Source organism: Mandrillus leucophaeus, unplaced genomic scaffold (assembly GCF_000951045.1).
Source record: "Mandrillus leucophaeus isolate KB7577 unplaced genomic scaffold, Mleu.le_1.0 Scaffold643, whole genome shotgun sequence".
Taxonomy (NCBI): Eukaryota; Metazoa; Chordata; class Mammalia; order Primates; family Cercopithecidae; genus Mandrillus; species Mandrillus leucophaeus.
Genome location: NW_012106953.1, coordinates 458,453 through 484,299, shown reverse-complemented (window position 1 = coordinate 484,299; position 25,847 = coordinate 458,453). Strand labels below are relative to the sequence as shown.

Below are 25,847 nucleotides of genomic sequence, written 5' to 3'. Positions count from 1 at the left end.
GTTGGTGTCAGCGTGAGGCCCACAAGCGGGGAGCCGAGGGCCTCTGAAGCAAAACACTAAGTGGATTACAACGAAATGAAACATTTATTGAGCACCAGTTTGTAAGTTCTTTAAGGAAGAAAAGAGTAAGCGAGAGGGAAGAGCCGTTTTGCCATTTCATCCATTTATTATGTACAATATTAAGGCACAAGTTTAAGCAGCAAAGAAGAGGAAAATCTTTGGCTGACCAACAGCATCAATATTTGCTGTGGGGGACAGGCAGTGTTCTTGGACTCCCCACACTGGTACACAGACCCATCTGGCTGTACGGCCACGTACACCACCCCTTAACACAGACTGGCAAAACGAAGATGCCAAACGTTACAGCCGGATACCAGCGTCTGCTGGGAAGAGCCCAGCACGAGCACGGCACACTGCCACCAAGCACAGCGACACACGCACACACACAGAGTAGGTGGGAGGGCAGTGGCACTGGGACGGCTGAAACCGGTGCCCATGCTCGCCCTTGTTTCACAGAATTTTACACAATTCTGTAAGTGCTCATGGAGGAGGAGGCTCCCTGTTCCTCCTCAAAAGGAAAAAAACAAAACAAAACAAAACTTGATTCAAATAAAACCAATGTGGATATATTTGCTTACATTCCGTTTTGTAATAAATACTTACAGGTGTCTCTATGTGAACAGACTCCTAGGCACAATCACATGTAAACACAACACCGGGCATCCAGACTTTGGGAGCTGATATAAGAAAATGCTGTATATGTACTTCAATATAGAGGGAGCAGTATTCTAATTCTGTGAAGAAGCAAAGTTTCATGACAAAGAAACACCCCAGTCACATCGTAACATGACAATAACATGCACTAAAGTAAACACAGTTTTACAGAATACCTACCAGATGTTTATATGAATGATTATGCACTTACGTCTGTAGTGTATGCAGAGATGTGAACACATAGGAGGCATGGCAAGAGAATTGATTTTTAAAATCGGTGTGCTAATGAGGACGGTCCTCCCTTGAAGCGGACGCTTGGAGAGGCTCTGAGTCTAAAAACTCATTCCAAGAAATTTCTTAGGGATTTTTTTTAGAGACAAAAATGGTGTAACTTACCTTAATTGCCATCTTTATTCATCCAACTGTGCTATCAAGTACTTGAGATTATTTCCAGAACTTAAATCCATCCTCAAAGGAGGAGGATTTCTCATCTCTAAGGGGAAACCAAAGGAACGCTACAAGCCCCGAAGGCCATTCTGGTAGAAGAGTTCCCAAGATCTTTTTACTTGGCAGCACTATAGTCAATCAGCACATAGTCTCCCAAAAGACACCTTTTAAGGAGGGCGGGGTGAGATGAAACACTTTGATCTTCTGTATGTTAAGAAAAGAAATTCCCACAAACAACCCTATAGTCATACCTCATATGTATGCACTCACTTATACACATGTCTTTATATACCATTAAATTACTAAGTGAGAAAAGGGTATACTACTTAAGAGAAAGAGGAAAAATTGCTCGTTTGTTCCAGGAGAAATTCACTTACTGAAATGCTAACTTTTGCATTTCCCCAGCCGACCAATTTCTGGTAACTTCTTAATTACTTTGCCTATCTCCCATGGAGCCACAAGTCAGAGGCAAACTCATTAAACAATCGTCACATCTAATGAAGACATTTTAAACACTTTAATTACTTAAACAACAAGAAAAGAAACATTTACAAAGCATATACCAAGGCTGTCTCAGGTTTTAGGATGTGGAGAAGCCAGTGGTAGGCTGGATACTCTCTGGCTACTTAAAACCTTACCCATTTAAGAACATTTGTGGGATCCCACTGACCATGGCCATGGTACTCCTTTGCTTAAAAGGAGTGCAAGATCATTCAGGGAACACAGAGAAGCATGCTCCACTTACTCCAGTGTGGACACGGGGCAATACTCTGGTTTTGAAAAACACATCTCTTTGCTCACCATAACTCCCTGCAGTGAAAACATGAGCCCCCTGCCTCAAAAGCTCTGATTATCCGATCTATTATCCACTGCTTCGTAGGTCCCCAGCCTCACCTGAGGTCTGTTTCCCTAAGTCTCTGGGACTCAGGCCAGTGGGGAGGAAGAATTTCCCACTCTCTCAGCACCTGGCATGAAGGTGCTACAGCCACCGCATCATGAGGGTGCACACCCAGGTGAGAACAAACAAGAGGAATGACTGGCTGCTCTGCACGGGGCATTCTGAGCACCTCCTTCCTGAAGCACTGACTTCTGTGTTCCGGGTTCAGAACTAATTTGGTGCAACTGTTTTGGTATCCATGCCAAGCCTTGTGGAGTCAAACTCATACATGAGTGCCAAAGAGCAACCCCAGAGGACTGCACCCAGAAGGGCTCCCATTGCCTGCTCTCCCAACCAAAGCCTGAGGGGGGCCAAGGCAGCCCTGCCCTGCGTGCACGGTTAGAACATGCCGAACTCCACAGTGCCATTGGCTGCCAGCCTCTGGCAGGCAGAGAAAATGCTGAGAGAAGAAAATGCTAAGAAAGGGTTCTGCACATGCTCTGAAAGTTTTGGCAAATAATGTGTTTTTCCTGGCAGCATAGCTATATGGACCTGCAGACAGGAATAGTTCTTAGGTACAGAGGCATCTACTTAGTGAAACTCTGGCGTCAGAGACCTGACTCCAACTTCTCCAATTCCATATACTCTCCTGGCAGCACACAGAAACTGCCAGACAACACAGTCAAGGGTGAAGCAGAACAATGCTGGAATACCTTCCTGTGAAGCCGGAGCCTCTCCCCTTCACCCTGAGACAAGACCCTCAAGTTCTATAATAAGGCTCCACTGGGAACGTTTGAAGTCCAGGTCTCTGCAAAGTGCAGAAGTATCTTTTAGGTATAGTTTGGAGCTGTGCTTTTGGTGGAACACAGTAATTTCCGTCTATGCCTGGCATTTATAGGCGATTCTAGGAGTTCTGGACTTAGTCCTATTTCTTAGGCTCTGAGATGTGTGAGAGCTGTGTGTGTGTGCACCCACGTAGGTACATGTGCACATGCACATCACAGACAGGGATAGAGACTGCCAAGATGCAGCGCCGCATGTTAAGAGGCCGTACAGCCACGGTCTACGCGCAGCGCCTCTCCAAACTTTGTTTTAAATCATCCTGGCTTCTCCTGGCTGTGAGACTTCAGGAAGGGACTTAACCTCTCTGAGCCCATTTCCTCATCTGTGAAATCAGAATAATAAACTCACCCCCTGTACTCCAGATGGGTGGAGGACTAATTAAAAGGTACTTACCACACCGTTTGCATACACAGTTGGCGCTAGAAAATATAGTTGCATTATTTTTCTGAAAACCTGTTTGAGATAGTGTGAGCTGCCCAGAACTCAGAGCACGTGCTCAGTATGTGGCCGGACTTCAGGAAAGTTCTAATGATGAAAGTATTTAGTGCCCTGGCTTGGCAGGAAATTTCCCACAGAAGGTGGCATTTTAAAGCTAGAGATCCCATTCTTAAGGAAGAGTCTTAGTAGGTTAAGAGGAAAAAAATGTTGTCAAAGTCCACAATACAATGCAGTTGAAGCCCTGAAACATGGCCATGTGTCCATTTGTATTCTGACAATGAAAACACTTGGCAGCTCAGGCGGACCTTGAAAAGCAAGCAAGTCTGACACCTGACTAGGGCAATGAGGTGTCTGGGGCATGAAGACCAGGCTTTGGGAGAAACGGCTGGGTATCTCACTCTAACCTACGTCTAAGGGAGGCAGCCCAAGTTTGGGGTGGCCTAGACTTGATGGTAGGGGCTGGCAGAGCTGACTTACCTTCCTATCTCTAGACATTTTACTTTCTGGTCCATCCCCAACATACACTGGGGTCAAAATGTCCTTAAGAGAGTTAGTTGCCATCTCCTAACCTCATCTCCTATGAAATGTGGTGGGAACAGAGATTAGGAAGGGATCTCTATGCCCTCTCCCCACCCATGTCCATCCTCAATCCTTTCCCCAATGAATGAGGCCTCCTGTGCCCTCTTCCCACACCCTAGGACGTGGGGCGAGCTCAATGCTCAGCCTCTCAGAGCTCCTCAGTTTTCCCATTTGCACAACATGTACTCCGATGCTCAGTGACAGACTAGAGGAGGTGATGAGCAAGTGGCACAATGTGCAGTGCCTATGGCAAAGCAGAGCTCCAGAGGGCCAGTTCCCACTCCTCTGTCATACTGGGTGGCCAAAGCCACTGATTTCTTCCCTCCCCTCTCCAGCCTACACTCTTGTCTTCCTTCTATCACCTCAATTTGGGGAGGCTATAACTTCACCAGCGTTACACACCCAAGACCAGTCCTAAAATAAGCTACCCGAGCAATGTTTCCTGAGTAGCACTGTCTTGAGTGTTTCATTTAGAAGGTACTTGGAAAAGGTACCCCCCTTTCTTTCTTCCTCTAAGCAAGCATGAGGAAAGGGAACTGGGAAAACACCAATCCAGCTGACCTGGAGGGACATAAACATCAGGACCCTGCAGGAGCATCTCTCTGATGGCCTGATGAGCTTCTCCTCTTTTCTAATCCAGCATCTCCTAGATTTGTAAAGGAAGCCAGTGTCAGAAGAGTTGAATATGCAATGTCACAGCAGAGGTCTAAGGGACCTGCCACCTAACACACGCCTGCCTCTTTTCCATGGCACTTCTGTCTCACTTTGAATAAACTGCTTCAAAACTGAAATCCTGAAAAGCCTGACAACACTGTATATACACTGGCCTGGTAGGTTACAAAAGAAGTTCACAACAGAGGCAAGCTAGTGCCATGGAGGTCTGGGTGCTGATCGAGAGCAAGCAGAGGCGTGCGCAAGGGTGGAAAGAGTGTGAATACGCTCATGAGCCTCAATACAAGAAGGTACATGGGAGCTGGTGGGATTCTGGAAACCACTGAGACAACTGTCTGTAAATTGTCATCTGTTTCCTGGAGTGCTGTCCTAAGTCTTCCCCAACAGAGCAATGGAGTTTGGAAATGTCAAGCTCCTTGCAAGAGAGCCGATGTGAGAGACAAAAAAGCAAGTGCCACGATCTTAATGCAAGATGTCACAGGGACCCATGGAATCTCCTGCCTCCTCAAAGCTTGCTTAGTTCACAGTCAGAATGAGGTTCACAGCTGCAACCCAGCTATGCAAAGGTGAAGCAGCCAGGAAGCGGCACATGGCTTTGTCCTACTGGTCACTATCAAACAAGCAGGAATGATGACAGTTCAGGTACTGCTCTCATAAATCCCATACCTAAGGAATTCTGCTATGTCTTATTAAAAACAAAAACAAATGAAGGAACAACAAAAAATTAAAGACCGTAAAGCAGAGACAGAGATGAACTTAGAAGTTAGGATGGATGAGGACTGAGATCATAATCCATCCTGCTTAGAAAATACTGCAGAATTCAGAAAAGCTAAGAAGCCCAATCATCTCTTGGAAATCCAAACCAAACAGGTAATTAGGTGAAGACCAGCTTTCATATCCCCCTCGCCCTCCATGCTTCTTCTCACTGCCACACTCACACACACGGGACACCCCACGGTTGGCACAAGTCACACTGCATTATGCCAAGACAGGCTCTCAAGATTTCTTGGAGGCTCTTCTTAAACCAAACATGCTAAGAGGCAAGGAGAATGGGGGTATTCCAAGGAGGATCCACATTTGGGTTTATCTGTTTATAATCAGAGAATGGGGATACACAAGCCCTCCCCAAGAGATACATTTTCTGTACAATGAAAAATTCAATTTCCTATTTCTTAACTTTGTTTGCAAACCTACACGCCTCTTCTCCCTTCCACTATGTGTAATAAAATCCATCGCATTATCTTCTATCTTCAGTCATGTAGGTCTCCTGTTTTTGTGTTTAACATTTATAAAATGTGTTCTTATGAGTCTGAAATCTTTATCAGTTCAAATCATTCCTGATTTCCCACTACAACCTTCTAGGTCTTTCTTCTTTCTCTGCCACTTTCCTTGTTTGTCAACGCTCCGTTCTGAAATTCCACAGGGATGGCAGTTAGATGAGGACTTCCATCATCTCTCCGTCGGGGAACTCAGGCTTGTGCAGCAAGCTGCTGACCCGGCCTCTGTGGTCAGGCGACTTCCCATGGCCAGGAGAGTTCTCTGCCAAATAGAGGGGAGACATCAGCTGCCCATTCCTCAGGAGGGGCACAGGCTTTCCAGGCTCTCTAAAATGGACCCACGTCCAATACCACTGCACACCCAGGATTCCCACCACAGTGCATGTGAGATGATCCAGCCCACAGCGGGAACACACAGAGTGACTGGGCCAGGATTCAGACACAAATACAAACCAGGATGGTGATGGCAAAGGATTCAGAGGGTGAGGATGATAGTGGGACTCTGTACAGGGGCCCCTCACACCCTCTACTCAAAACCATCAGGCGCATATTCTGAGCCAGGCACTTTTTACATGTTCTCTGGCTTACTCGGAAAAGAATTACATCTTTAAAAAGTGACAACATTGTATTTACTTGTCTACTTTGAAAAGTGAAAATAAACAACCCTCTTGGAGGAAACAGTTAACTTAGGCCCCACAGAGGCTGTGCCTCCTCAAAAGAATTCCTGAAAAGGGAGGTCCCCATGACCATGATTAGCACAAGGCCAGGTTTATTCTTACCCAGGACACTTCGGGACTCACTGCAAAGCTCACCTCTCCCAAGCTGTCTTCCCTTAGATATTTTAAGCAGCTCGTTAGTCCTGGCCCAACTGCTGTGTCACAAGTTAACCGACTCTGCAGGTCAATCTACCTTCTCCTTCCATCACTATGTCCTCCACTGAGGCCAGAATCCCTGGCAAGTCAGAGCCCGGAAGGCAATAGTGAACTTGTGCCTTTGATGTACCTGGTACCTAATTCTGGCTCCCAAACATACTAGAGGGCATTCAGTCCCTCAGAGGGTCTGCTGTCACTCCTTCTGGGGAAGGGTTAGTTAAAAAGCATGCACTGCCAGGGCAGTCTCAAGCTCTGCACTCATTTCAAATAGTAATAAACTAGACATGTCTCTATGCATATTTATTCCCATAATAAGAAAGGGCACACATACATATCCTAAGTGCATTAGGATAGCCACACTCATAAACATCCCCACAGAGTAAGAGCTAATGGGTGCTCCTGCTTCCTCTCTAGCTCAACAAAAGATTCTCTTAGGCCAGACAGTTCCACAGTTTTCAGGGGCATCAAGGTGGGGTAGCCCACATACCCAGTTTCTCTGCGGTCCCTTTGGCTGCTGGGTGTTTCAGGACAGGGCTGTGAGCAGGGGTCGTGCTCAGCCGGCCGCGGCTGGGGAGGGAGGCCATGCTGGGCCAGAAGAGCTCGGCACTCTTGTCGGTCTGTGTGCTGCTGTCCTTGCTGCCCGTCTTGGCGTGGGCACTGCTGGCTGCCGTCGTGGAGGCTGTGGAGGACAGTGCTGAGCTGGGTGGGGGTGGCAGCAGTGGGGCAGAGGCGTGTTCATGGTGCTCCTTCCCCAGCAGCAATCCTGAGGGCAGAGAACAGATTTTTCAACGACATTCTTTTTTTTCCTTTTTTTTGTTTTTTTACATCTAGTCTTGGAGGTCTGTTCCTTGTTGACTGATGACTGCTTCATTCATTCATTCATTCATTGATTCATTCCCCAAGCATTTAATAAACACTTATTACAAGCCTGATAAAATACCAAACACTGAGAGAATAAAAAATGAAAGACCTAGTCCCCTTCCTAAAAAATTGTAGGATTTTTTTTTTTTTTTTGGAGTGGAGAAGTAGTTGTCAAGTAAACTGATTATAATTTAATATATAAACTGTAGGATACAATTAATCACAGGGTGGTATGGACGAACAGAGAAGTGCCTAATTGCCAGCAGGAGGGACAGGGAGGTTCCTGCAAGGCTTTGTAGAGACCAGGCTTGCTGCCCCCAACGTGGCCCAGAAGGGCTGGCCTGAAGCATGGCAGTGTGCTTAAGAAAAGCTACAAGGCTTCCCTGGTCCTAGACATGTTCCCATTGGCTTGCTGCTCTTCTGAATAGTTCACAATTCCACCCTACTCCTCGTAATGGATGGATGCTCCCCTACAGGCTTGGGTTCAAAGATAAACATGCTACCTGCACATTTCTGCAGTGGAACTGTAGCCTCCCAGAAGCAGAAAGCCAGCCAGCCAGCCTCCTAGGAAAGGCCACTTAGCCCTCTCCTTACCCCCTTCCCCAAGAGGAGTGAGGCTGGGGTGGGGAAGAGGAGACGCTGGCTATGGAAATGGGAGGCGTGGTGTGCACAGGTGTCCATTTTCCTCAGAGCCTTCCTGGAAAGCTGGGCGGGAGGATAACTTTTTATTTTTAAATACAGCACACCAGAAGGAAAGTGCCAGCACCCTAGAACGCTAGCCTATAGAAAATGTGGTAAGCACAATCAAGTATTTGTCCTCTTATCTGGTTAGATAGCCAGCAATTCATCAAGTCTCCTCGCCAGGGCTGTTTTAAGGTGCCCATTCAGAACTCAGGGCAGTTCGGTTTGCCGAGAGCAGTGCTTTTCAAAATGCAATGTGCATACCAATGACTTGGCTATATCGTTAAAAGCAAGACATGATCCAGCAGGCAGGGCCTGGGGTTCTGTATTTCTAAGAAGCTCCCCGATGGTGACGGTGCCGCTGGCCCACAGACCATGCTGAGCAGCAAAGGCCTTCACCTGTGCTTCCACATCACCTCACTTCATACTGCACGTCCTTCCTGCGAGGCAGGCCTTATCCTGTCTTACAGAGAAGGAAATGGAAGCTCAGAAAAACTAACATCTCACAGCTAAGCAGCAGCAGAAATGGGACTCAAACCCAGCTGTGCCTGACTTGGAGTTCAACCTATGTTCTTTCCACTTCATCGCCCAGCCTGTGGAAACTCCAGAGTCTGCAGGATGTCCTCGTAGGGAGTGACAGGCTGAGTAAGTCACTAGCCAGCCATAGCTCCTGGGAGCCCCTGGGCAATTGGGAAGGTATATGCTATCACCTCCACCTCCTTCCAGAACCCATCACGCAAGCAATGGTGACATGTGGGGAACTGCACAGTCACCTATGAACCTGCCTCAGCCCCTAGGAGAGTCCCTCCCTGTGTTTGTGACACGTGGACACCAATGACAACAACAAGGAGGAATATCAATGCAGGAAACACAGCAGCTCTTCCTTTAGACAAGTCCTCCGGCTCCCAGGCCTGGTTTAGACATGCCAGGTCCTAGGGGATACAGGCACAGACACCAGAGATGCCTGCCTGGCTGCATGTCACAAACAGGGGACTCCCAGGGAGGTTTCTGCCAGAGCTGAGCAAATTTTCAAACTCCTTGACCAGGCCTGTCTCAGCACTGCCTCCCGGCTTTCTTGCTGGGCTGGGAGCTAAATGTCCTTGGGACAGTCTTTGATGATCTCAGCTGCCGTACACACATGTCTTCTTTGAAGTGTATTTCCTTTGGGGGCAGGGGCTGCTGAAGCTACCAGTGGAGGAACTTCAAACAGAGATTCTGGCTGGGAGCCTTTGATCCCCCCAACTCTGTCGGGTTCATATGGAAGCTCTTATCCCCTCTGGCCCAGAGCAGCCCGTCTCCTCTGGGGTCCTGTGCTGAGGACAACTGGCTCTCAGCTGCACCGAGAAACGAAAACATGATCTGATGTGGGGAAATGCATCAAAGAAGGGCCAGACCCCTGGAGAGGCCAGAGTGCAGGGAAAGGGTGTGGAGGACCTGTGTGTGGGCACGCCGCCTGCTTCCCCTCCACCTTGGCTAACCCAGCCAGCCAACAAGCCCACCTGCCCCCAGGAAACCTACTCCTGGCTAAGACCACACTTAGAGAATGTTCCTCAAAATTCTGCCCATGCAACAATACAGCAAAAACTTATCACCCCCACCTTATGCGAGACAGCACTTCTTCCAATGTCCTCTCCCCATTATCCCATTCTTCCCTCCCATGCCCCATGGGGTAAATCAGGCAGACACTGTCCTCCCTTTCTAGACATGGAAGCAGAGGTGGAGCCGTCATACAACTGGTCTAGAGCACAGCCAAGTTCAGAGGTGTGATGTCTCTAGGCTTTTCCATGACAGCCTTTTGTGTTACAAGGGTCACCTCAACTTATAACAATAATAGATAATTATGATCTGAGTCAACCCATGGCTAAGAGCTACTCCAGTGGTGCAGTCTTTAGAATGTACACAGTGCTTCCACATATCTCACTGAATTTCTATAACTGAAGTATGATTGATTTCCCTCCCCACTTCACAGATGAGTAAACTGAGACCAGGAACTATTCAGGGACATTTCCATGTCCCATGAGTGGCAGAGAAGCTGTCTGATCTTGCTTTTCCAATCATGGCCTGACAGAGGTGTGGGGCCCACCTATGCTCCCCTTCCAGGTCTTCTCTTCCTTCTTTTCCTCGGCCAGCTGGCTGCTGGTAAGAGAGGTCTGGCGAGAGTGTGTCCCAGTAGCTGCTGCTATGGATGGAACGGAGCGGGCAGGACGTAGGCTGGAGGAGTCTGTCTTTCCAGCATCTTTACGAGATCGCTGCTGCAGGACCTTAATCATAGCATCTTTCTCTATGATTTTGGCATGGAGATTTTTAATGCTGTAAAACAAAACAAAACAGTCTTCATAAAAAGCTACTTGGCTAGAAAAACTTGAAACATTTATCTCAGGCTGTCTCAAGGACTTTAATTGTAATTTAGGGATAGAGGATGAAGCACAGTACGAGTCTTCAAATGTTGATAATCTCCAAATTGTTAAGACAGGTCTTTGGTCATAGGTCAAAAGAGTACACCCTTCTCTGGCACCTTGGGAGACTGGGACTTCAGGGAGGTACGGTTAGAATGACTGGCCACATTCCTGGACCGAAGTGGGCTGGGGACCATATTTAGAGGGTCTAGCATTGGCGGCGGGGGCTGGGGGTAGGTAGGGGCTAGGGAAGCATAAAAACTCTAAAGCCTCAAACAGGGTGAGCTTTCAACTAAAGCCAATTTCTCTATTTTCTAAGAAAAAAGAACCAAGATGAACAGGTCCTCTGGTAGAAGACGATTTTTCTGGAAGAATGCTGAGTTATTTTCACAACTTTGATAGTAACTCACTGAGCCTGTCTATCAATGGCTCAACCACTCAGCCCTATTTTCACATCTGCAAAATAAGAGGCCTAGGGCTCCCAGGGTTCCACAAGCCCTCAGGTAATGAAGTGGGACAGGCTAATTTTATTATGTCAAAAAGTCTGCTGGAAATTTTGTATAGCCCATCAGAAGAGTGCATTAGCTAAATATGTTCTTTACTTTGGACTGGAATATATAAATTCTGGCTCAAAAACTCTGAACCTTTGGAATATAATGTTTCCCCTTTTCAGCTCATAATGTCACAGACACCAAGAAATAACACAGACATCTAAATTCTTCTGTCACTAGACTCAGCCTGCATCTTAAAACCTGCAGGTGACATGCAATTTCCCCCAGACAACTCTGGCACCAGACCCATTGCTGAGCGGAACCACGTGCTTAGGTTGGAACCTTTTCCTTCTCTCCATGGCACAGCAGGGGGGAGGAGAGTTTTTGGAGACCTCATGTTCACAGCCTTTCAGAACATGACAGAGAAGCAATCTGTTCTGGAAGGCCTGGAGTGTGAATGCAAACATGGGCTGGCGGGTCCCATGTGCCACACATAGCCGTCCCTTACGTGTATTCCATGTCCTGACACCTTCTGTTGGCCTGCACCACCTCCTCCTCCTCTTGCCAGATGTGGGCCTCCAGAGAGCTCTCTCCGTAGCTGCCATTCCGTGAGTGGTTGATGATCGTGGTGTCCCTGGCAACACAAGGATATGCGTTTGATCACGGGAAACCTTCTTGCTTTGTCTCAATGCAAACAGACACAGAATGGAGGGGCTGGTGTTCATGCTGGAACAGAGATCAGCTCTGCATCTCCCACTGGCCCATGAAGGCCTTCCCTCCCAACTTCCCCAGCTCAGTTATCAATCTCATCTGATGCCCATACAGAGAAAGGTGTAAATGCTTGTGGAGAGGTGACCACAGGGTGCTGTGCTAAAACTCCACAAATTCCTTCACCCACTTTTCCTCTCCTGAATTCTGTCCAATTCTCTTCCTAAACTAGATAGAATTAAGCAGTATCTAAGGAAAACAAAAAAAATTCAAAAATCAAGTCCCCTCTGCCCTGTGACTAGATTATGTATTTAACTACATGGCATGTTAAGAATATGTAAAATGGGCACCTAGAGATTTAATCTACTAACATATGGACACTATTATTATTATTATTATTATTATGATATTTGTTGGTATTTCCATGGTTGTACTTTTTCATGCTTGTCCTATGCCTCACCTTTCCCATCAAAGTTTAGGTTTTATTTCTGTTTATCGCCCATATAGCATAGAATGCCTACTTCAGTATTTTACAGTAAAATGGGGGCTCAGTAAATACTTAAAACTGAGACTGGTCCTCTCAGCGAGTGAGGCTCCGAGCTGAAGTCTTCGTTCATGTTGTATTCTGTCTCACTTCTTGTTTTATGGGCCCTGCCTGGGATGCAGGTCAGGACAAGGTAATAGGCATCCCAGGGCCCAGGGCAGAAAGATGAAGGCAGACACTGTCCTTGACAAGTTCAGGTGAGGTGGGTGCAGTGAGGGCAAGGGCAGACACAAGTAAATTAAGAAGCAGTTTCACTGCAAGCATCTGTCTGACTATAAACAACCAGTCACCGATAACTATTCCTGCCACTGGTTTTGACAATTGCTGCTAACTAACAATGATTAGTAAAAATAAGATCACTGCGTCATCTAAGTGATACATCTCAAGATGAAAGGCACAATAATGGCTCTGACTACATGAGTACCTAATTAGTAAGACATAATGTAGCCAAGTATTTCACATCTTTTTAACTTCATGTTCCAATGTACAATCATACTGAAAAACTTTTTTTTTTTTTTTTTTTTTTGAGGTGGAGTTTTACTCTTGTTGCCCAGACTAGAGTGCAGTGGCACGATCTCAGCTCACTGCAACCTCCGCCTCCTGAGTTCAAGCGATTCTCCTGTCTCAGTCATCCAAGTAGCTGGGATTACAGACATGCATCACCACATCTGGCTAATTTTGTATTTTTAGTAGAGACGGGGTTTCACCATGTTGGTCAGGCTGGTCTCGAACTCCTGACCTCAGGTGATTCAACTGCCTTGGCTTACCAGAGTGCTGGGATTACAGATGTGAGCCACCGTGACCGGCCTGAAAACTTTAAAGCTTTTTTTTTTTTTTTTTTTTTTTTTACAGAATAGCCCAAAACAGAAAAATTGAGGCCCCTTTAATGACAGCTATCAGCTTCACACAGGGACTGGGTAGGGCATGGTACACGTGGTCTCTCATTTAGTTCTCCCAACTTGTGCACGAGGTATTATTATCCTCAATTTCTAGATGAAGAAACCAGGGTTAGGTGACATTGCCAAGAATACTCAGTTAGTGAATAGTGAAAATTGATTCTAACTCAGGTATTTATGACTCCAAAGTCCATGCCCCTAACCATCACTCTATACTCCTGCAAGTTTTGTATGTCTTTAAGAATAAGGTCTCAGCAAAGATGAGTAAAGATAAAAACAAACCAGAGGGCATATGTGAGAATGTGACTCAGAAAAGTGCAAAGTGTCATTGAAAATACACTAAAGGCCAAGTGATGTAGAAAGCAAACAAAATGCTTTAAACATATTTGTAAAATTATAAATTCACACTATGGTGCACAAAATCATCAATATAGAAATTAGTGGCTAGAAACATTTTCAACAAATTTACTTTTGGAGACTCTACATGGAGCTGGAAACGAATCTAAAAATTCATGTTTACATTGCCAAGTAAGGATAGCAAACACAATTAGATAAAAACAACTTAGACAGTAAACATATAAAACTCTGAAAGAAATATTACATTGCTTTGAAATTTTAAAACATTTTCAAAACCTTCTGCACACATACAAGATAAGCTGACTCTCTAAAAATTCTGACCAGCAGCATCAAGAGGCGTAAAGATGGGAAAACCAGTTGGAGTACATAAGTTATTTTCTTTGTTTAAAAATCATTGCTTATAAATATAAAGTATGCATCCGTAGTTGAAAAGTCACAAAACTAATGGCTGGAAATAGTCATTTTTACCAATTTGTCTGTGGCCATTTAGCACCTGCACCTAGTCAATAAGAGCTCAAAATGTGTACTTTCCTCAAAAACGCTTCATTTTCCTTTTTTCTCTTACTGAAAGGAAAAAAGCAACGCTGAAATGACAGAGGTTTTCTTTGAAAAGAACATTAAGATTGGGGCTATCTGATTGGTTCTCTGAACCTATTCCCCCACCCAGAAGGGGCAGTCTGAAATGGGGAGGGTAGTTGCTCACAGAATTATTAGATGCTTAATAAATATGTGTAAAAGCAAAGAAGGCGGGGTGACGGGGATGGAAAGGGGCTCCCTCTACCCATCCAAGACTTCAAATAAGGCAGAGAAGGGGAACAGTGGGACTGGGTAAATCCCACAGAACTCCTGCTCTCTGGGGTAAGAGTAATTTCCCCTTGCACAAAGGATAAGAATAAGGCTGGGCCTAGAATCCTGTGAGCGGGTGATTGTGATTGGGTCTGTGGTTTCTACTCGTCCCCTGCCCTCCCTCCTCTGCCCACTACAGGGTTTATGCTTTGGACCCATTCATTACCCCACTCCTGATTTTAACTTTCTAGTCCTATTCATACTCTCAGGGCCCAGGATCCCAAACAGACATCTAACGCAATAAACCCACAGATGAAACAACAATGACACGTGGAAGCCCCTGTGTCATTTCTCCAAGGTCACACATTGACACTGCTACTGGGGCTTTAGTGTTCTCAGCCAGAGCAATGTGGTCAGGTTGCCTGCTCTCATCATTGATATTTCACATGTGATGTAAGTGACACTCAGAAGGGCTTGTCCTGGATCACACACGCACAGTCAGGAAGGGAGGGAGAAGCCCTGAGCGCAGGTGTCCTGCCTCCCTGTGCAGCGTTCTCTCCATTACAATCACAGGGAGGAAGGAAACTCCCAGGGCAACCGCGCATAGCAGTGCACTAGACCACACATGTCTAAGAAGGCCAGGTCCCTTTGTGACTTTGTGATGACCTGTTGTTCTCTTCCTCGGAATGAGAGAGGAAATTTAGTTATTAGCTTAGAAAACAAAAAGCTGAAAAAAAAAAAAAAACATTTCAATTATGTAAAAATCAGCCGATGTTTCAAAAGGCTTCCCTGTGCCCATCCATATACTGCAAGGGCTGAACTGGAGGCTGCGACTTCCCTCCAGCTCTCAACCCAGTACCCCGAGCTTCACCGCACCGTCTCAAGTGTCTATACCTGCTCCCAAAGTCTCACTCTCATAGATACTGCGGGTTGCTTCCCATCAAAGTGTAGACACACATAAACAACGCGGAAGCACAGAAAAATGATTCCCAAACGGGCATTTTCCACATGGGTCTGTAGGTCTTTCTCGGTGCAAGTGTGCTGCGGCGCCCACTGCAGACACTAACGCCCGAATGGTGGCACTGCTTTCTCCAATTCCTGGAGCTAACATCTGAGCACACTACTGGGGATTCTCCCCTACTTCAGTAATGAACCTGACAGCCAGTGAATAACTTCAAGAGTATCCCCTCTCCACCCCAACAGGCCTTCTTGCAGTCATTAAAAATATAGTAACCCATCCCAAGGCAATGTGGCTTTTAGTCCTCTCTGGGTTCATGTCCTGTCATCCAAATAGCACCATAGCCCTTATTTATTAAGAAGTCCCATTTTCTGGATGCTCCTTTGAAATTTGAGGATCCTTTCCACATAAATTGACCCTAAATTTTGGTGAATTCCAAACAACTTTAAGTTAAATACCCAATATAACTTATGGGCAGAAAGCAAACTGGCTGGGAGGCAGTGAGGGGCTGGATTGGTCCCCTGCACAGCCACCCACGTGTGTGCAGCGACTATGCACGCAGCTGAGATCCAGTGGCCAAAGGCGAAGAGTGCCTTGCTCACTCTGACAACAGTATGTTTTAACAGAACATTTAGGAGCTTTTTTTGTGAATTACTGCACACTTTGAGCTGGTTTATAAAGACAGAATAAGTTGTGCACCTACAAAAAGAAGTAAGGCAACTGAGGTAAAAACTGACAGTAGCAGAAAAGAATTTCAAACTATATAAAATCAGTTTTCAAGCCAGGCAGATCTCCATTTGACACACAGCCCACCACCCACTACCAGTGTGATTAGGAGTCAACCACTGTACCTCTCTAAGCCTCATTTTCTTTGCTTGTAAAATAAAGATGATAATAATATACCTGCTCTCAGGGCTGCTATGAGGATTATCTATTCTTCTAGTTTGGCCCATGATATAAATCCAGCATTAAAAAGTGCCTTAAATATACTTTCACAACATCATTCTTGGTGATTGCACAGTATTCCACTATGTGATGTACTTTAAATTATTAAATGAACCTCCTCTTGTTGAAATCTAGGCTGTGTTAAATGTATTGATAATTTCAACAACACTGAGATTAACTCTTCAGACATCCATCTTCAGGCACTTATATGATTTTTAAAAGATAAATGTCTAGAACTAGAATTGTGGACTCAAAGGGAAAATATATATTGCCAAATTACCCTCTAGAAATGTTATACCACTTTGCTCTCCAACTAGCACTATAACCACTTAAAAATAATTTTTAGCTGACCTCACTCCCTAGGATGGGTCTTGGACCTCTCTGGATAGCCTGTTTGTTTTGCTTTGATTGCTTTTACGACCACCAGAGTTCCACTGGTCTCACCTCTCAGCTGCTGCGGTGGCCGCAGCATTCATAGCAAAGTGTCGGATGGTGCTCTCCTCCAGGTACTTCTGCTCCCACTTCGTCATGTCGGCCTCCAGGGCTAGGATCCGTTCCTCCTTCTCCCGCACAAGTTCTAGGAGGGCTGGGGCATTGTATTCCGGCACGTTGGATGGCTGGCCATTTCCATGTTTCTGAAGGAGTAGAAAAAAACATCTTGATGCTCAAAACCACATCAATGCTGTCTACACAACTGCCCATACAGAACAGATGAAGTTCCCCAGATCCTGCAGCAATTCACACACCATGCTACTTCACCTCCAAATTCCTCTATTGTAGTTAATTCTCATGGTGCTCTGCAAAACAGACAATATTATCCCAGTTTTACAAATGAGAAATGAAGTTTCTGAGGGATTACATTAATGATGCAATGTCCCTCAGCTAATCAGTAGTAGGGTCAGGATTCAAACCTGGGTCTATCTCTGCAGGTCAAGGCCTTTGCATGACAAGAAGTGGCTTGTCAAATGGCATGCAGTTAATTACACCAAAAGCAAGAATAGGAATTAAGTCTTGGCCTCCTGGTCTAGGGTACTTTCTCCAGAATTCCACAAAGTGATTCCAGCTGTTTGTTTCCCCTGAGGCTGGCGGGGGAAATGGAAGGCAAAGGAAGTGGGAGATGTCCTAACTTGCATGCTGCCTAACTGCAATGCTGGGAAAGGAGGTATTCATAACTGCCCCACTCAGAGGCCTGAGGATGAGAATCAAACTAGATAATAATGCATATGAAAGCAGAAGACCTCTAGCATAAGGCAAGCTCATTTTTCAGTCTTTTCTTTTCATCTGTGTCAATAAGAGAAAATAAAGCCATTTTCTGGATTGCTTACAAACTGAGGATGTTCATACTTCAGAATCTTTTTCCTTTAATTAGGTACGCTATTTCCTCTAAAGAGCATGACACAGAAGAAGTTGGCGTTCTGAGAAAGTTCTGCCTTCAGAGCAGCAGCAGAGAGAGGTCATCTCGGGGTCTCAGGGTTAGGGGCCCAGTCAGAGTGTGGACCAGGCTCCCTAGTACTCCAGGGAGAATGATTTCATCCCAGCTAGTCTATATCCTGGGGTACACATTCCCCTCATGTTTTCCAGTGATTGCAAATTTTAAACGCAGAGCTGGGTGCAAGATGAGAGGCATGTGAATGCTTTACCCAGAACCACATAATCCCATAGATTAAGAAAACGACTGGGGAATTACCCAGAGCAACAGCTGGGCAGCCGAGCTGTACTGATGGAATCTAATCGTATCAGAGAGGAAAAAAGAAATGGGTCTATGGATTTTTTGTAAACCAAATTTTGTTTTTATTCGATTTTTTTTAAAGCTACAAATATAAATTACTCTAGGAAGTGGTATCTTGCCAGTGACCAACATTTTAAGTAGGAACACAGCAGAAGGGCACACCTATCCTCACCTGACCTGTGCAGGAAGGGCACTGACTCCATCTGGCTAGGCACCTAGCCTCAGGCAGGAGAACAAATGAACCAGTCCAGCGAGATGAGACACTCCCTTATTTTTAGAAACTTTCCAAGAAAAATCTTCCATGGCCTCACTAAGCTGCCATCTATGCTTGTCAGTTTCTATCTAAATCCCTTCTGTTACCATCTCAGCTGGCTTATTTTTGCAGAATCCTCTTAACCTCACATGAGATCATGACAACTCTTCATAGCCCCCCCTAATTCATGTCATTAAGAGTTATTTACATAAATGCATGAATGTCAACATTCAAGGGTACAGAGCTAGCATGGTCTAATGGGTAAATGTGCTACCGAGAAAAACAGATTGATGGTCAGGTGGGCCAGCTTCTGCCGCCCATTCAGTCAGCTAGACGGCAAGTATTGACTGAGCATGTACCATGCGCCAGGGATGCAACAGTGAACACTACAGATTAAGTCTTCGCCCTCAATGTGTTCGTGTGGGAAGAATGTCCTCGTTAGCTACATGACCTTGGGCTGGTCCCTTTAACTTCCCTGTGCCTCATTTCCCTTTTAAAGAACATTCTTCAAGAACCTTCTCTCTTCTTTCTCATAGGACTACTGTGGAAGTAAGATGTGAAAATTAATTTGAGCTCTTTGTAAAAGAGAGAAAATTGTGAGTTCTTAAAAATGTAAATTCCCCTCTCTCTTTTATCTTTTTTCTCTTTCATTTCCCTCCCAGTTTCTAATGATGCTGAAGCACTATTTGACCTCCCATGGTAGAGGGGCAACTGCTTATAAAACAGGAACTGTTGATTAAGAGCTTTTCTTTCTGCTAGTCCTATTGTCCCAACCTATCTTTCTCTCTCCATCCCCTTCAGTAAGCCACACTTCTGTTGACCTTGTTCTCAATGAGGCTGGAAAATCTGGGGTAATGGCGGAATTTGGGAGAGGGTACCAACGAATGCCCTAAAACTTTAAATGACTCTGAAGGTAATGATGGCAATGAAAAAACAGCAGTGAGAGTGATTTGCTTTTAATCAATTGCTAAGTGCAAGGCATTCCAATAAGCACTTTGTTCAGATTTTATTTGTAGTTACAAGTGTGAGGTAAGTATAATTTATTTGCCTCACTTTATAGATAAGGAAGTTAAGGTTCAGAAAGATGACTTACTCTAGGCTACTTTTCTGGTGGGAGGCAGGATTCAACTGTGGCCGGTTTAACCCTGGGGCCCATGCTCGGAATCAACACACGATTCCATGCCTCTCTGCTCATCCTCAGTGTACCAGCCCTTCTGGAAAGGTCCAGAAGAAATAATTGGAGCTGACTCGAGGGCTCTGTGTTATTAGAGGGGGCCAAGTAGACGGGTTCAGCTGTGACCCGGCATAAGTCAAAGGGCAGAGCCCTTGTCTGGGCTGTTGAATCAACAAGAACTCTTAAGCCGCACTCTCAAAAGTCTCTTCAGAATCATGCCCAATGGGAAGTGGTGAGTCCATGCGGTTGGTCTATTGATCTGTTGAGGGTGGAGATGACCAGGAGCTTTGTGACAGTGGGACCCCAGCATGCTTTCTAAAGCTGTCACATAACTGCCTTGGACACAGGGATGAAGGAACAGGGTGTGGCGTGGATGGCAGAAGTCTTTCTCGAGGCTGCCTGAGGCTGCTGCCCAAGAACTGGCAGGCACGTTCATGAGTTGCGTGACGGTGAGTGAGGAGGAGGGGATCAGAGAGGCCCTGGATCCCCTTTCCCGGACAGGCTGAGTTCCTCGGATGACCCCATGTTCTCAAGTAGACTCCGAGTCATCCCTGGTGAGGCCAGCAGAGCTGCCCCCCAGACCAGCCCATAGTCCCCAAAAATGAGTTTAGACACACTTTGCCCTTTTTACAGTATCTGCCACATGGAACTAGTAAAAACCTCAAGATGTTTCCAGTTGATTTTTTTGTAATAACGTTTTAACCTTTTTTCGGTTATAAGATCATGTATGCTTACTGTGAAAATCAGAAAATAAAGAAGTATTACAGGAAAAAAAATAAGAAGGCTGAGCATCCCAAACCTGAAAATACAAAACCCAAAACACTTCAGGTCCCAAGCAATTCAGATTAGGGATACTCAACCTCTACTTATCTTTTTAATAAGTATCAAGAGCAACAGGGAAATAATCCCTGAATGTATTTCATATCATAGGAGGCAGATTAATGCTCTCATTAAAAAACAACAACAACAACAACAACAAACTGTAATGTTATTTTTAAAGAGATGCTGAGCATCACAGTTCTGTTTAGAGACTGTCTCCTCCTCTTTGGTCTCATGTCAGCCATACACAGCTGGGGGTCTGCCATCAGCTCCCGAACACGAATTCAAAATGAAAGCAGAGTAATTTCCCAGGAGAGCCTCAATTCTGAAATTTCTGTCCCCCACTGGTGCTCCTCAGCCTGTCAGCAGCCTTCATGCACAGCAGGAATGTTGTTTTTACCTGCCTGAGGAAACCGTGTGGGTGAGCGTGCATGGGTCTCAGGGTGCATACAGCCAACTATCCTCTGTGGCAATTAAGATACTTTTCAATAATTCTAACATTATGTTTCTTCTTGATAAACAACAAGGATAACGGAGGTAAGTCTGGTTTCACAGCACGCAGAAAAGCCAAGGAGAAGTAATCTAACTGTAGGGTGTGGACAGCATATTAACCGGGAAGGAACATTCTTTTTGTGCTCTAAGAACCAAGATGTGCCCATTTGGTCAGCCAAAGAAAGATTCATCAGTGTCTATTGTGGGCCAGTGCCATACCTGGAACCAGGGAGAACCCCTGTCCAAGATCTCAGCAACCGAGCAACAGAGAACAGCTGAAGGGTGTAACTCTGTGCCAAAGTATGCGGCACAGTTTATCAGTATTAGAAGTCCACAGACAGACCCGCCTTTTCTTATGAGCTATCCACCAAGCTAAGACAGTGGGAGGCGGAAGTGGGTTTCTTAGTTTTCTGGGCAATCTCACTAACACCTCCTTCTCCAGCCAAATGCACACACCCAGAGGGAACCGTACGGGCCTGCCCTGCGAGAGGGCTGAGCTGGCCTGAGTGCATGCGCTCAAGTGTTTTCAAGTGTTTTAACCACAACCACTATGCCCTATCCAGTAGATAATTCCATGGGGCCCTGCCTTGCATTTCCCTGGTATCCCAATTTAGAGCACACCCTTCACCAGCTGCATAAAGGCCTCTGCTCATCATGCTGGGTGATGGTGGACAGGCTTGTCTGGGGCCAGGAGCTTTGACCAGTCTTCTTCCTGCTTGCTGTGGTGCAGGTGAACTCCAGGCTGGGCTTTTCATTCTGTGCCAACTCACAGCTGAGTTACAGAGAAGGACAGGCAGCAGGAATAGGAGCTTATGGCCAATGTTATTTTCTAGGGATGGTCCTACATCCCTTCCTCTCCTTTACCTCTGAAAACTCACTGATCATCATGTGCTACTAATGTCACCTCTTATTGGCTCTTCCCTTCAACTCCTCCACGAGTTCTCACTGTCACTACACCCTAGGCTGCACCGACAACCTTCAGGCTGGCCTCTGTGACTTTAACATCCACCCTCTGGATGGTCCTCTGACATCAGAGGGCTCTCTCCCCGATCTCTTGCACCATATTTCTCTCCAGCTTAAAAACCTCCCAGTTGTTGGTACTCTGTTGACTATAGGAAAAAAGCCCAGTCTCTCAGCTTGACCAAATGCCCTCCACAAGTAGCCTTAGTCTCCTCACCAGCCACTGCACTGGGCATTCTCCCTAGCTACCTGCACCCTGCTGCCCTGGGCATTCTCCCTAGCTACCTGCACCCTGCTGCCCTGGACCTGCCATGTCGTTTCATGGCCCTGTCCTTTACCATATTCTCCCTCTACCTATGATGTTCTTGCCCTCAAATATCCAACAAACTCATCTTTCAATGTCCAGCTCAAATGTCCTCCTCTCTGAAGTCATCTAATGCTGCATTCCCCTCTCCCTAGCCCCAAGCTGGTGACCACTTTCTCTCTGTGAGGACATCTGTCACTCCAGTAAGTGGACTGCTCGCCTTCTGTCCTGGTCGTTGTATGGGTTCACTGAGGACAGGGAGTTCCTGTTTCCCTCTGAATCCTGGGAGCAAGGTGCAGCATCTGGTCCATGGTAGATGTTCCATACATTTGCTGAGTGAACATATCTAATTCTTTCACCAGTCTATGCCCAGTTCCTTACCTGCTGGGTTCTCAGCGCGTCCAGCTCTCTCTCCAGCCAAGTCCGCAGTCTCCGCTCCATCTGCTCTCGCTTCTCACATGCAGACTGCAGCTGGGTCAGGGCCTGCTGCAACTTCTCGACTTTCTCAACATATGCTTGCTTCTCCCGTAACTGAGTGGAGAACAGTCAAAAAGAGCACAGAATTTAGACCACTGATTCTCAAACCTGGGGTGAAGGAGGTAGGGTCAGATTACCTGGAGATCCTATTTAAACTACAGGTCGGCCGGGCGCGGTAGCTCAAGCCTGTAATCCCAGCAGTTTGGGAGGCTGAGACGGGCGGATCACGAGGTCAAGAGATCGAGATCATCCTGGCTAACACGCTGAAACCCCGTCTCTATTAAAAAATACAAAAAAACTAGCCGGGCGAGGTGGCGGGCGCCTATAGTCCCAGCTACTCGGGAGGCTGAGGCAGGAGAATGGCGTAAACCAGGGAGGCGGAGCTTGCAGTGAGCTGAGATCCGGCCACTGCCCTCCAGCCTGGGCGACAGAGCGAGACTCCGTCTCAAAAAAACATAACAAAACAAAACAAAACTACAGGTGCAGGTACCTCCCACCTCTCTACTCCTACCCTTCAAGTGCACTGGAACAGAAAAGATTTACACATAGGCTGCCAGTTATACCTACAATGGCTAGGATGTATGAAATTGAAGACCCTACTGGGGTACCTGCTTTTGGTAATTTGTGCAGCTTTGAGCTCAATACTTGTTTACTGCTTAATAATTGCTGCATTTTCAGGCACTGAAAGTGAAGTAAATAAAGAGTTTTTGCACGTATGTTTATTGCAGCACTATTTACAATAGTAAAGACACGGAAGCAACCCAAATGCCCATCAATGATAGACTGGATGAAGAAAATGTGGCACATATACACCATGGAATACTATGCAGCCATAAAAAGGAATGAGATCATGTCCTGTGTAGGGACATGGATGAAGCTGGAAGCCATCATTCTCAGCAAACTAACACAGGAACAGAAAACAAAACATCGCATGTTCTCCCTCATTAAGTGGGAGCTGAACAATGAGAACACATAGGCACAGGGAGGTAACAAAACACACCGGGGCAAGTTGGGGGGTAGGGGTGAGGGGAGGGAGAGGATTAGGACAAATAGCTAATGCATGTGAGGCTTACAACCCGGATGATGGGTTGATAGGTGCAGCAAACCACCATGGCACATATATACCTATGTAACAAATCTACATGTTCTGCACTTGTATTCCGGAACTTAAAGTAAAATTAAAAATAACATAAAATAAATAGAATTAAAAAAAGAGTTTTTGATATCATGAAGAAATGCTTATTCTACAATGTCAAGTGAAAAATCCAGAATCAAAAATTACATACAACATTATAATGATGTCTATCTATCCATGAAAAAAGGGCAGGAATGAAATACTTAGAGCATTAAGCATGCTTATCTATATGACAGAATGGCAATTACTTCTTTATTCTTTTCTATATTTTTTCAAGTTTTTTATAACAAGCATAAATTACATTTATAATAGAGAAATTAGATATGTATGTATATATGTATGTGTACCCATTTATGTATGTGTGAATAAAAAAAAAAATCTTATTATAGACATCTATGGAGTAACTTTGTCCTAAAGATTTCAGAGTCCTTTATAGATTAGTTGGCAGCCCTGAAGAGATGGGAAGTGCATAGTGAATATTCAACAACACAATAACTGAGGAGATGGAAATTAAGGTTATAATAATTTATGGAAATGTCACATCAGGTATGGATTTAGAATTATGACCAACAACTTCCAACTCTCACTCTCACACTTTGTTTTCTTCCAATTAGGAGTTTGGCCCATGTTCATAAATCCTGGGCATACTGACAGCATTCTGAGAACTGGCTAGTGCCAAAAATCAGGCTTAGGCATCGACTTGATTTGGTCCTGGGTGAGAAGACACCGGATGCTATTTCCTGTCATTCTGCACCTGGGTGTATTCAGTCTTGAGTTCAATGATGACACTGGCAAGTTGGAACACGCTAGTGATTCAGCTGCTAGGTGAGCTTTCTGACTTAGCAGGCAGCACCGCTGTGAGTTATACCTATATCCTGTCCTAGCTGAAGTCACTGGAATAAAATGGAGATGCTTTCACCTTTCAAGGAGGACAGAGCAACTTTACAGACTTTTTTTACAGCTGTTCTTAGGATCGATTTTTATCCGGCCCTTTCATTCCTTGTGATTTTGATTGCTCAATTCCCCTGGCTTCTGAAGACCTACTAAGTGAAGGTTCCTGCAGCCTAATCTGACAAAATATTTTGTGTGTGTGATTCATACACCACTTACCATAACTTCCACTGAATATACTTCTCTGAATGTGTAGCCACTAGACTATAAGCACCAAGAGATTTGCCTATTTTCGTCCCCGCTGGGCAGAGTGAACAGGGTGTACCCAATGCCTGAAATAGCGCTCAGCATTTAGTAGGCACCCAGTAAGTATTTGCTAAATGAATAAATATTATCCTTAAGCAATTGCAAGAAGTTTGAAGGCAGGAATCTGTCTCCTTCACCTTTGTATCAACCTTAATTCTAGCAAGGCATATATCCTGATGAGGATGATTAATAACAGTAATTACATCAGTTAACACTGTCGGAACACTACCATGCCAAGCATTGTGCTTTATATGTAGTATCTCATTTAATCCTCCAAATAATAACAGGAAGAGGAGGTAAAGTCCTTTATTATCTCCATTAGAGATGAGAGAAGTCTTCAAAGTTATGTGACTTGCTTAAGGTCACACAGCTGACAGGCCATACAGCCAGGACTCTCGCTTACAGCTGTCTGCTCTAGAGTTCACTCTTACCCATCATGGTAAATTACAGTAGGCTCTCAGTATCTGAACTGAATGAAGACCATTAAAGGAAACTCTAATTAGAAAGGAGTGATGCTGGAAACAGACCTATGAGACATTCTGGAGAGGCTACATTCAACCAACTAAAGATTTCACAGAAATATAATGATAAAAAAAGACCCATATTGGTTGTTATAACTTGTCTTCAAGAAGCTCACAATGAACTCTTACTTTAATAGAAATATTGAAACTAAAAGATTTTTAAAACCACCATTTTCCTTAGCTCCATTCATGGAGATGGAGATGTCATTTCAGTAATGACAATAATGAGAAGCCCCAGCCTCCTCAAGCATAATAGATCTCCTGTCTTTAAGGGGTTGAGGTCACTTTCTGTGGCAAGTGTTTTCATATTTGATACGTTCCTTAGTGGCAACATGGAAGATACCATGGGGGCTGCCGCCCCGCATCCTTATGCTAGTATTAAAATGGTAGTTTCTATGCAAGACTTATGGGGTTTTAAAGGCTTCCAATGGGCGAGACCCTCGT

General features: G+C 45.3%; 1 protein-coding gene across 3 annotated transcripts in view; it reads right to left on the bottom strand.

Moving 5' to 3' along the window:
• Positions 1-146: 146 nt before the first annotated feature.
• Positions 147-25,847, bottom strand: part of AMOTL1 (angiomotin like 1) — a 188,692-nt gene continuing 162,991 nt past the window's right edge. For all 3 annotated transcript variants that reach the window (XM_012000930.1, XM_012000931.1, XM_012000932.1), the window contains 6 exons: positions 22,455-22,604; positions 16,787-16,977; positions 11,657-11,782; positions 10,345-10,571; positions 7,207-7,482; positions 147-6,109 (listed from right to left, as the gene is read on the bottom strand). In XM_012000930.1, coding sequence (XP_011856320.1) covers positions 6,003-6,109; positions 7,207-7,482; positions 10,345-10,571; positions 11,657-11,782; positions 16,787-16,977; positions 22,455-22,604 — 1,077 coding nt within the window. In that variant the 3' untranslated portion in view covers positions 147-6,002. The remainder of the gene's footprint in view (positions 6,110-7,206; positions 7,483-10,344; positions 10,572-11,656; positions 11,783-16,786; positions 16,978-22,454; positions 22,605-25,847) is intronic.